This window comes from Hoplias malabaricus, chromosome 8 (genome assembly GCF_029633855.1).
Source record: "Hoplias malabaricus isolate fHopMal1 chromosome 8, fHopMal1.hap1, whole genome shotgun sequence".
Classification (NCBI taxonomy): Eukaryota; Metazoa; Chordata; class Actinopteri; order Characiformes; family Erythrinidae; genus Hoplias; species Hoplias malabaricus.
The window spans coordinates 39,897,732-39,909,951 of record NC_089807.1 but is presented as its reverse complement, the minus strand read 5'-3'; the positions used below and the strand labels follow the sequence as shown (position 1 = coordinate 39,909,951).

Genomic DNA, 12,220 nt, shown 5'->3' with positions numbered 1-12,220 from the left:
CTCCTCATAAACCTTGATCTCAGGACTGTGCTGTAAAAGTACAGTACACTTTGCAACTGTAGAGGAGCCCAGGAGCAAAAATTACAAATCTTTTGTAGTGTACCTTTAAAACCCAGGCATATTGTTGGAAACAAAAGAGTTACATTTCTAAACTACCCAGATTAAAGGTACAATGGGTGAAATTAAAGTGTAAAATGTGAAGAACGTGATCCTGTGCATGAGAAAATCTGTTTGAAAACAGTTGCACTCCTAGGGAGGCAGTTTTGTTGTTGTAATTCACTTGCTTGTTCACTTGAGGTCACCTTCAGCACTGCTTTAGAGCTTTGATCAGGACTCTGGATGAGTGAGTGACCTCTGGTGGCCAGACATGTGAGCTACAATAACATGGAGAGTTGAAACTGTCTTAATTAAATGGGAATCTGTACAATATGTCAAGTGATATGCTGGATAAATCATAATTTACAAGCTTCAGAAGAAGCTTAGCCACAAAATATTAAAGGTTATAGCTGTTAGCTTAGCACCTTAGCTAACCTAAATCCCAAAGGGCTACTAGCAGAAGCCAGCATTACCTTAGAGGGAGTTTATTCTCATTTTTAAAGTTTGTTAGGTTTGTTAGAGTTTCATATCTCCTTCTTGCAAACAGCTGCATTTGAACTTTACTGCTAGCGGCCATGCTGCGAAGAGGCCATTCAGACAAATAAAGCCTGGCTAGGAGTCTCCACTCCCCTGCAAAATCTGCAGCAACAGAATGGAAGTTGCATGGTAATAAAATGTGGAGTTATGTCTACAAAAGCACAGAAATAGAGAAAGATAAAAGCAGTGCAATAACAATGGAAGCAAAGGCAAAGCTTACATGTACGTGTAATTTTAGTGATGTGAGAGTGCAGCCAGAGCCAAGCTTTCCAAAGGAAATAAATTCTCCAGAGAGTTGGGCTCATAACACAGTGCTTATGATCTACAGCAGGGGTCACCACCTCTGACCTTGCATTCTTAAAGGGGCATTCAGGCCTAAAAGTAGCATTTGTCATGGACTTTGCCCACTACAGCAGCCCTCTGCATCACAGCGGTCCGTCTCCAATCCCTTTTAGAGAATTAATTTGTGGCGTTTTCAAGTTTTCATCCATCACTGTTCTCTCAGTGCAGTTCCCAGGATGCATCACAGTAATATGTTATACGACTCTTGAGAATCCCACTGACTGTGATAAAGAATTCTCAGCTGTAGAGGATAATAAATACAGAGGTGATATTTCATTTCTCTGGCGTCCTTCTACACTGGGCAGTGCAGCCAGTGGGGACAATATATATGCAGTTAGATTTAAGCCAAAAGGTATTGCATGTGTAAATTGTGATTTGAAGGTGTGCCTCAGTTGTTGAATGAATAATTATTAAAGTGCAAATAAAATAAAAAGTGAGTAACGTGAGTAAATGAGGGGCCTTAGTTAATTCTGTTTGCATTTTGCTTTCCTTTTGTACTTTTCATTCATTCAGATCAGCTTTCGCGGTTCCGTTTGCTACGTGCTAATCTCGCATTGCCGATACCTTAACGAGGCCAAAACCAACCTTCTACTGCAGGAATAAAAGAAGTTTGATTGACACCCAATAGGACCAATCACAAGTCAGCACTGAAACTATATGACTCTCCGTTAACTTGTGGCTGAGACTAGCTATGTTCAAACTTTTGTAGCACTGTTCTCAGAACCACAATTGTATGGCGTGCCTTGAAATGTGTATCGTTTTTGCAAACTCTGAATTGTAGTTGTTTGTGAACACTTTGTGAATGCCGAAGTAGAAAGATGGGTTTGTGAAACGATCAATTTCATTAATTCACGTTTGCATTTCATTTTCTTACATAGAGTTTCGAGAGTGTTCCTGCATCTCTCTTTTAATCATAACCGCAGCCAGCTATGATCACTCCCAGCTCGTGATAAGTGGCAGTTGCCCTTAATACAAATTCCCTGATACAATATTTTACTGCGAAAAACATCAAGAAAACATGAGCTGGAAGTGAACATAGCTGCCAGCTCCACACACTTCTCTGGGTAGATTCTGAGAGAGGTGCAGGAACACTCTCAAAACTCTGTGTTCAAGGAAATGAAACTCAAACATGTGGAAGTTAATGTAGTGGACGTGTAACACATCTACAACTCAGAGTTAACAAGTATGATACAGGAAAGTGATACAGATACAGAAGTATGATACAGATTTCAAGGCACACTGTACGGATGTGATTCTGAGAAACATGCAAAAGTTTGAACGTAGCCAACTGAACCGCAAGCTTTTAAAAGCTTGTCAATGAATTAGTGTGAAATGCAAAATTAAGTGAACTACGACCCCACAATTACTCACATAACTCACTTTTTGTATTAAATATACAGTACATTTTGGTTTAAATCTAACTCAATACAAAAAGGTTGGATCTAAAGTGCAAGTAGCTTTTTAAAAGCCCCTCCCACCTTCAACATACATCATCAGAAGGGGTTGTACAACACCTTTAAACTAAAAAAACTCTGTTAGAAATGCTAGCACTGCTGGAGGATGTAAGTGTACATGTTTACAACAGATGTATCAATAGGTACACTTTTGATTCTGGCCAATGTGTCCCTTTAAAAAGGGTTAATAAGATTGACGCCATAAAACCAACATGGTCTTTTAATTTAAAGAAATGGTTTTGTAAATGAAATGTTGTGTGCTTTTTAGAGCTATGTTAGGGTCACGTTTCCTGGCATTTAACCTACAGAAAGCAGCTGTGTGAAGGAGCTGACTCTCACCTGGATTGTGGGAGGTGATGACATCAGCAAGCACCTGGTCAGGAGTGGACTCCTGGTTGTTGTTGTCCTGCTCCTGTAGCTTGTCCACCATAGCGATGACACAGTTCAGACTCTTCGCCACGTTGGCCCACACCCTGTCCTAGAGAGGCCAGAAGGAGAGTTAGAGCCCACCTTGATCAAACAGGAATCCCTACAAACACTCAGACGTAGGTTTCCATTACTTAGGACCCTTTAAACATCATCAATACACCTAGAGCTTATCAGATTCCAACACACTAATCCAGGACCACAAGAGTCTTTCCAAAACTCATCCCCAAGGTAATGGATGGAGCTTCAACACTCCAGTTACACATCCCAGTGCATGGGGGCTTACACCTCTCTGTCCAGTGCTTGGCTTTGAGGAAGGTGACCATAGGCTGATGTGTAGCTGCACCTACAGTCTTCGTTTTAACATGGGAGTTCATTACTGTGTGTAGAAGGATTTGTTAGGGAGGGGTTCACTGTGATTGAATTCAGTGTCAGAAAAGAGTCATGGTTAAGCCACTGTCTACAGCAGGTTCAGATCGTACTGATATACAGTATACAACAAGTTGTAAAATGATTGTGGCACGGTGCTACTGAGATAAAAGTGGAGAAAAGTAGTCAATGCTCCTCATGTCACAGGAAAATCACACAAACAGAGCCCTTTCCTTTTTGTATTTTCTTATACGTATTTATTTATATTACATTCTGTGAATGACTGCGTCCAGCTCTGCTGTGTGCTAATGATTTATTTGAGGCTCTGAGATCTTTTTGAAGCTTCTTTAGCTCAACATGCCACAGATGCCATCACAATCCACACAGAAGAACCCACTCTTTTTTTTTGGCTCCGGCTGGGAATTAACTTTTCTGGTTTGAACAAATATATGTTGGTGGAAACATGCCAAACTGTGCGAAATTAGGTTTGTGAACAGGGCTAATTGTGCAGTTTCTGCCGGGCTAAAGTACCAAAAACACAAGGACTCTGTTCTCCCCACTACAGCTCAGTGAAGCGTCGCCATATTTTTGAAGCTGTAATTTTAACCTAGTGTTCCTTTAATAAAAGAGCAACCTAGTTTTCTCCAAGTGTGCCACATTTGACAGGACTGGACCTTTGGCCAGTGCTTCAGAGATCCATGTTCCTTAGGGCTGTGCGTTTGAGGTCACTGGTTCTCTGGTGTTCCCTCCCTCCATCTTCAAGACTGTGCATATCCCCCATGGTCCTGGGGCTTGTTATTTTTTCCTACTGCATCTAGAAGCATCTACACTCGTCCATCTTACTCCTGTCCTTGTGCCGCAAGAGTAATTAGGCTACCCACAGTGAGAAGTATAATAACAGACTGAGTGCATCCTTTGTTTTTAGGGAGCTGCTTTCTTTTTGTTTTTTTTAAATTTAGCTTTTTCTCCCCTTCTGAGCTGCACTCAAAGGCAAGGGAGTCATTTCATCATTGATTAGAGATTGTTGTCTTAGCTTTGCTGCTAATCCCCTGCTGTTAGCCGTGGCTATGACACTGATGGGCCGGCAAACAAGAGCACACACACACACACACACACACACACCATACAGTCACTGGAGAGTGCAATTAGAGGAGTTAGATGCCAGGCACGAGTTCTAACACTCACTTGGCTGTGGTGAGCGAGAGCCCCTAAAAGCTTCTCTTTCCCGGCTCTTTCCAAAGGGAAAGTTTTGAAACTTCCAGCCAGCAGCTGTGGCCTCTTTAAGGCTCCTAATGAACAGTTTTTAGGGCTGTGCGGCTACTAGCCTGTCACCCGAGGCATGATCACTGACCCGGTCTCCTGCCTCCACGGAGATGAGGAGAACTTCACTCTGAACTTTCAAAAAACCCTCATCCAACATTTCCCTATTTCTTCCTGAAACATTTAGCACAACCTCAAACCCCTAAGCACCATGGACCGCAGAGCGGGGGCCCATCCAGAGCCTGACCTGTTTATGTACCACGGGCAAACATATATCTTCATATCTTCTCCATTTTTGTGTCCTCTGACCAGTGGCGGATGCTGGTCTTTCGAGGAGGGGAAGCTCAATTTCGGCCTACATCATAAAATGTGTCGGTTTATTTATACGTAAATTCTACCCTCCGTTCCTTTTTAAGAAAATGGTCTGTGACCCTGTCGTACCAACAAGGCGTCTTTTCCAGGGACTTGACTAGTGTCCTCTCAATGGCCAGCAGAGCTAGGCTGCTAGGGTGTGTCCGCCTGTGCTCCCACGGATCTTTACACCAAAGGATCGCTGATTCGCTCATTTCGCTGTCAATCAAAAAGGGATTCAGCCTCAGACAGATCATCCAATCATCATGCAGAGGCTGAGCGTCCGGGCCAGCCGAGGCCAGCCCACTGCCCCATAGACCCCCAGAGACGCCGAGCGTCCGATGGGCGGGACAAAGCACAGCATTTATCCAATGACTCGTCTCGTTTCGCTGCACTTCGCTGCTTCGCTATTGAACTCTGTGGATGCTCAGCGTCCTCACTGTTTAAAGCACTGTGAAGCTGCGGGAATGATTGAGAAGAAAGCCGGGTCTTTACCAGTGATAAGAAGTTGATTCTGAACAAAAGTTGAGTGCGTTGTAGTACATATTTATTCAATGACATGTACACACAACAGTATATATTTGATCCCTTATTTTTTTACATTTTAGGGGAAGCTGAGCTTCCCATGCAGTCTTAGAGCAATCGCCACTGCCTCTGACACAGCAACACACTGTGCCCACACATTCTTTGTTGGTTCACCTTGTAGATGTAAATTCAGAGACAACAGCTCATCAGATGTTGTTGTTCATCCTCTAGGCCTTCATCAGTGGACACAGGATGCTGTCCACATGATGATGTCGGCTGAATATTTTGGGTCAGTGAACTATTCTTCTTCCAGCGGTGACACTGAGTGGCTTAAAAACTCCAGGAGTACATGCTTCGTCTGATCCACTCGTATCAGTGCAACACATACTGACACATCCCCACCATGCCAATGCCACTGCAGCTCTGTGGTGGTCCTGGTGGGCCTTGACCATTGAAGGAGAGGGTTAAAGTACAATGTAGACAGTTAAAAAACATTCAGAGCCAAAGATGAACCACACTTATTGAAGTTGTGGTCTGAGCTCTGGGTGGCCACCACTGCTTCCTTCTTGAGAGAACTGTCTGACAGATGCACGAATGAAGGCAGCGATCCTTGATATTATATCTAAAGGACACCCGAAGAGCTGCTTGACCTGATGGAGGAGAAGAAACCCAGCCATGGAGAGTGCTGCAGACTCACGGTACTTGAAAGAGGAGGACACTGTGATGTTTTTCTGAAGCTTTTAAAGCAGAAAACCTATCGATGAATGGGCACTAAACACAATATTGGTGTTTTCTGAAATGAAGCACGAATGGAGCTTGGTTTTCTAAGATCTCTCCAAGATGAAAGCTTTCAGGGCTGTTTATCTGATGGGAATTGTTTGGGTGGTTTTCAGTGACCGTTAGGAGGCCCCTAGGGGACATGTTCTACCGCTTTTCCAGAAGTGAAACTAGTTCTCGGGTCTTAATGAAACATCTGTGACCTGCTTTGGCCAAAAAAAAAATATATACAAAGATCAAGCCCAACAGCAGTGTTCTCCCCCTGTCGAAACAGCCCTGTCTAGAACGGCTAGTTTTTACCTCAGTTCAACCTCATGTTTGCGCTTTTACATAAGCACAGGTCCAGTGCTGTGATTGGATACACTCAGAAGAGGGGGCGGGACAATCCTAAAGTCTAAGCATGTGGCGTAAATTAGAGCAACATCAATATGCCTAATTTTTATCCCTTGTTTTCTGACTTAGGCAGCCCACATAACACTGAAAGGTGGTCTCCAAATGCCCACATTAATGTTTACATGTACTGAACAAGTGAGATTTCCCCCGCCATTTCACCCCAGATTATTCAATACCTCTTCTTTTATTACATATCTCTTAGCATTTCTCCTTGGGAATAATAAAGATTTGGTCCCTCTTGGTCCCTCTAACAGCTTCACCTCTTCAGAAAAGTGTTTACACCAGATGTCAGAACATTTAATACACAGACTTGATTGCATTCGGCCATGGGAACGTTACGGAGGTCAGGTACCGATGTTGGATAATGCCACTCCACTTCATCACCTCAAGGGACCACTCCAGAGTTCCACAGCTCCACTGCACCCTCTCTTTGGTGCGAACCTGTGTTTGGTGCTTTTGGTATAAACTGTCCAACCCAACACTGACCACTGCCCAGATGTGGAGGAGACCACCACTAGAGAGAGAACTTTGAATGAAAGGAGTGTGTAAACTTGCCCATTCCTCCTCGTCGTACTCCTTGTGGTGTGGGATGTCCTGCTGTTTGGGAAGAGGATGGCTTTCTGTTTTAGGTGGAGACTGAGAGCCGGCCACGTTGTTGCAGATGACTGCATCTGGCTCTTGGGTCTGGCCTGGGTTTGGGTTGGGGTTCTGCTTCTGCTTCTGGGTGGGGCTAGAGTGGGTCTCAGACTGACCAATCGTCTGGCTCTTGCTGACGTAACCGGGCCGAGCAGCGTGGAGGGCTAGGAGTGAGCTCTTCACCAACTCATCCTTCATAGCATGAACAAACTGCTCTGTCTGCAGAGAGAGAGAGAGACAGAGAGAGAGATAAAGAGAGAGAGAGAGAGAGAGAGAGATAAAGAGAGAGAGAGATAAAGAGAGAGAGAAAGGGATAGAGTGAGAGAAAGAGAGAGAGAGAGAGAGAGAGAGATAAAGGGATAGAGAGAGAGAGAGCGAGAGAGAGAGAGATAAAGGGATAGAGAGAGAGAGAGAGAGAGAGAGAGAGAGTTATTCTCCAACCATTCAGATCACTCCACAATGCTTATCTCATAAATGTTCTCCTACCATTCACACTGCTCTAGAAGGTTCTAGGTGTATATTGGTTCTAATGTGTTTGCCTCTCATTAAAGGAACACTAAGTAAAATTTTGGTTCCTGGCATCTCCCTACAGTTGCAGAGTGTAATACATGTTTATAGCACTCTCCTGAAAACAGAGGGAGGGAAGAGGATGAGGCAGGTGTGGTGGCTTCCTCTGTTAAAAGTTACATAGCGCAGTTTCTGCAGTGCAGAGCCTGGAACAGCAGAAACAGAGACTTCATGCTCCCTATTACAGCCCAGTGAAGCATCACAATGGTTTTGAAGCTGTAACCTTAAGGCACAAATACTACGTAATGTTGCTTTAATACTATAGATTTCTCCACCATTCATGCAGTTTCAAGGTTTACCCATTTTCTTTACTCTATTTCAGAGAGCTCTGTCAACATCCACATTATTTTTAATTGTTCTAGATGTGCTTTTGGTTCAGAACTTTACATATTTACATTGCAATGTTCTAAAGCTGTTCTTTCATTATTTACATCTTTCTAAAATGTTATCTATTCATTCGCACTGCTGTACATTTTCCCTGTTCACCCAGTCTTCATGCCTGAATGGCGGTGGGTGACTGGGTTGTTCTCTTCCCATTCATTTTACACTGTGATTGTCTCCCACCATGATGTTCGATAGAATAGATGCTCTACATCGGTTCTACATGCTCTCCGCCCCTGAAACTCTTCTATACTAGGAAAGAATCTGTGATTCTCCAGTGCCTTCCTACTCTGATGTGCAATGACAGGAGCTCCGTCTTCCAGAGTGTGTGTGTGTGTGTGTGTAAGGTATATTAGGAAGGGAGTGAAGAAGGGCCATCAAGAAACTTCATACACACACATATCAGAACAGAGCGAGCTGAGCAAGAGTCAGTGGAGGAGGCAAGAGATGAGTGAGATTCAGTGAAGGAGGAGGTGAGTGAGGGATCAAGGAAAGAGGAGGATGAGTGGAGGGATAAAACGGAGAGAGACGAGCTGCTTCTCCTCAGGTGTACAAAACAGAAACAACAAACAATTCGATTACTCCCATCTGAGGCACCTCGGTAAAGAGAGGCATGGCGCGAAAGACAGAAACGAGCAGATAGAGAGAGGGAGAGGGATAAAAGAAAGGAAGTGGAGAGGAGGGAAAGAAGCAGGCTGTACTGTAAACCGAATCTCCAGCTGAGGGCTCCTGCTCGGCTGAGAAAGTGACAAGAGCCCTCGAGAATAATTGAGTTAGCTTCCCAACGAGATTCTCTATTATGTCCACTAATGCAAAACATGTGCGGAATGTAAGAGGGGAAGGTACACGGTGCACACTTCCACCAAAAAAACCTCTTCAGCCCAGAGGAGAATGGGTTAGAGAATAAAAGGAAACAGAAAAAGAGGACACACGCTCAACAACACAATCAAAGCTGAGATCTAAGCTACAGCTCCCCCTAGGTTTAGTTCTGCTCAACAGCAGCTTCAAAGCCTAAATCAAATATAATTTAATTTATATCTTGCTTTTGATTAAAATATTTTGAAAATCAACCCATTAGGAGTTAGCTTACAAGCTAATATAATGATGTTGCAGAAGATCATTTTTCAATTATTCATTATTCAATTATTTTTGTACAATTATTATTATTATTATTATTATTATTAACATTTTTAATGTAATGGCCAACAGTGATTTGAATTTTCTGACATCACCATCAGCATTTTCCCAACACTGAGCATGATTTCAGGATAAAACAAAAGTGATTGCACACATCCATAACACAATAAGTCAATACTATATTATAATATTGAATATTATAATACAAATATAGTACAGCTTTCAGTGTTAATGTAATTTACACAGTGTGGTTTTGATTGAATCACTGTCAGTTGTATTTCTAACTTTTTTTCTCTGTTTGTACATTTTTTATCAGTTCATTTCTCTGTGTTGATGAACAAATAAATCATAAATTCAGGGAAATGAACCAAAGCTCTGTCGTCATGGTTGCAGTTCAAGCTAATGAAAGATTTGCTAGCAAACATTTGGCCAACAACTTTTAACAAATGACAACAGAGTTTGACAGATTAGCTAGCTAACCTTAGCCTTCCAACATTATTCCTAGCTAGTTAGCTTAAAGAGCTAGCTAAAATTATCCCAACTCAGCAACTTCTAACAAGATAGCAGTTATCTTACAGAGGAGCTAGCTAACTTTAGCCGTACCACAACTATTCCTAAGCTAACTTTAAGTTATCTTAAAGATTAACCAGCTGCCTTAGTGTAGAGATAAACATGTAGAGTACGTGCTACTGTTGTAACCGGAGGCTTCCACTAGAGGGCAGACAAGAAGAAGATGTGCACAACCTATACACCAAACTGACGCGAGGCAGCCATGATGCGTATATGGATGCGTAGTTAACAGCAACTATATCTCTACCCTTAGCCTTATAACAGTTGTTACTTATAAGAAAGGCAAGAGTTGTTTTACTGATAAGCTAGCTAACCTTAGACTTGAACTAGCTTTTTCTATTAGGCATCAGAGTTATTGTACAGAGCTTGATAACTCTAAATGAGGTCTTTTGTACATTTGGTTATTTTTACTCCTATGTTATCTTCAAGAGCTGAGAGAACTGAACAAACAGCACAGCGGATAAAGCCAACACAAAGAGTCCTATATTTTCTCTCTCTTTCTGTTTGGCTGTATTTAGTCAGCTTCGTGAGGATACTGCAACAGCCTACTTATGAATATAATTAACTTTTCTTCAGAGTGCTTCTGTGAATCCAGCCCCTGAATCATAATTATCAAGCCTTTCGTGAGTTGAATCGTGGTGCAATAGTGCAGTGACATGGCTCTTCATTAATTACCGAACTCCAACAGGAGCATCAAGGGATAACAGGACATGTCTCAGTGTGCTGGAGGCTTTTCTATACCAGACATGATTTTAATAATTTCAGTTAATTCAACCAAGCTAATGGTAATTTAGCTCAGCTTTGGCTGGAATTGTACAAACAATGGCAATTACAGCTTTGCTGCCAATTACTGCAGCAATGGGTTTGTCTTGTAGGAAGCAAGGGAGGAATGTAAAACCTTTGTGTAACAATCATACTGTGTTTTCGTGTTCTACCGAGCAGTCAATGCGCATTTATTCAGAAACAAATTTGCTCAGCACTCGGGCCCATCAAAGTGGATCAGAGTCTGCGAGTTGTGGGGCAGGCAAACCCAAGTCAGCAATGTGTGACGATTCGGCCCAGTTTTACAGAGTTTGTGGCACACTGAGCTGCAGAGAAAGGCCTATACAGCCACATTTCCTGTCCGGGGAAACCTGGATTCTCTTGAACGGTCTATGCAATGTTCCTGACAGGAGTCTGAGTGATGTGTCCTTGTGATCTGAATGTCCTTTACCTATATTAACACTCTCTATCACTCTCATGTGTGCTTATAAACAGGAAGCTCCAGACTACATTTTTTCCATTTACTTAAAAATATATCCAAGGTGTATATATCCAAGAGTACAGGTAACAATATGTCCTGCATTGTTAAATATGCAGCATTTGTAATGCTAATTGGTGTACATCAACCTTCTGTTCTGGTTAGTAGTATTAGCCTTATAGCATCAAGGCAAGGCAAGTGTATTTATAGAGCACCTTTCATACAAAAGCAATTCAAAGTGATTATCAGTGACCATTAAAAACTTCAAGTAAATTACAGTCACTAAACTTTAAACGTAAACTTTCAGGAAAAAAAAAAGTGTAAATTTGATTTTCCACAGACCTACAGCTTTAAATGTGTTTAACTGCAGATCACGCACTCTGTTTAATGGCCAGTCTGATCTCTGAGCTGTGCTGTGGCCAGGCTGGTCTAATTTCTGATCCGTGATAATGCATTATGGTGAATGCGTGTCCTTGGATGATCTTGGATTGGCTGTTGGCACGGCCTGTACATGGGCAGCAGGGAAGATCCAAACTCCTTAACCTTCGCAACTCTGCTGAATGGCTGAACAGTAAGAAATACGAGTTTGCAGTTTGTGCTGCAGACTTCACGGCTCACGTCTTCTCTGTAGGGATGACTAAGACACTTGGGCATAGAGAGTAATTCTGTGTGTGCAGGTTCTCTGACCTAACGCTGCACACATAAACCTGTGTATCAGCTCATTGCCCATGGGTAGCATCATGACATTTTCAAAGCACGTATAATAACATTTCACTCGGCTTAATACATTTTGATCAGACTCATTGCTGTAATAAAACAGAATTAAATTGTGATCAAAGCTACTGCACCACACTACAGCTAATTAAATGGGCCTATTATTTTCTATTAGTATCTTAACTTGTGATTTATAGCTCATGTTCTTGCAATTAGGCAAACTGTCACACAGCCACCTAAATCTTTTCTCAGTCTTGCTAATGCTAATGCTAAAAATGTCCCATGGAGGGAAAAATGGTGAAACTTTAGCAGGGTTGTGCGCTCCAAGACCCCAAATATGAGCATATATAATTGTAAAAATAAAATAGTTGTTTTCAGAATTTCCACTAATTTAAAGATAGAAAGTCTGATAAAACTTCTCTTAAGGCCGCTCATACACCATCAT

General features: G+C 42.3%; 1 protein-coding gene across 3 annotated transcripts in view; it reads right to left on the bottom strand.

The window, feature by feature from the left end:
* Nucleotides 1-12,220, bottom strand: part of inpp4b (inositol polyphosphate-4-phosphatase type II B) — a 161,679-nt gene that overhangs the window by 36,325 nt on the left and 113,134 nt on the right. For all 3 annotated transcript variants that reach the window (XM_066679299.1, XM_066679298.1, XM_066679297.1), the window contains exons 10-11: nucleotides 7,086-7,385; nucleotides 2,769-2,907 (exon numbers count right to left, since the gene is read on the bottom strand). In XM_066679299.1, coding sequence (XP_066535396.1) covers nucleotides 2,769-2,907; nucleotides 7,086-7,385 — 439 coding nt within the window. The remainder of the gene's footprint in view (nucleotides 1-2,768; nucleotides 2,908-7,085; nucleotides 7,386-12,220) is intronic.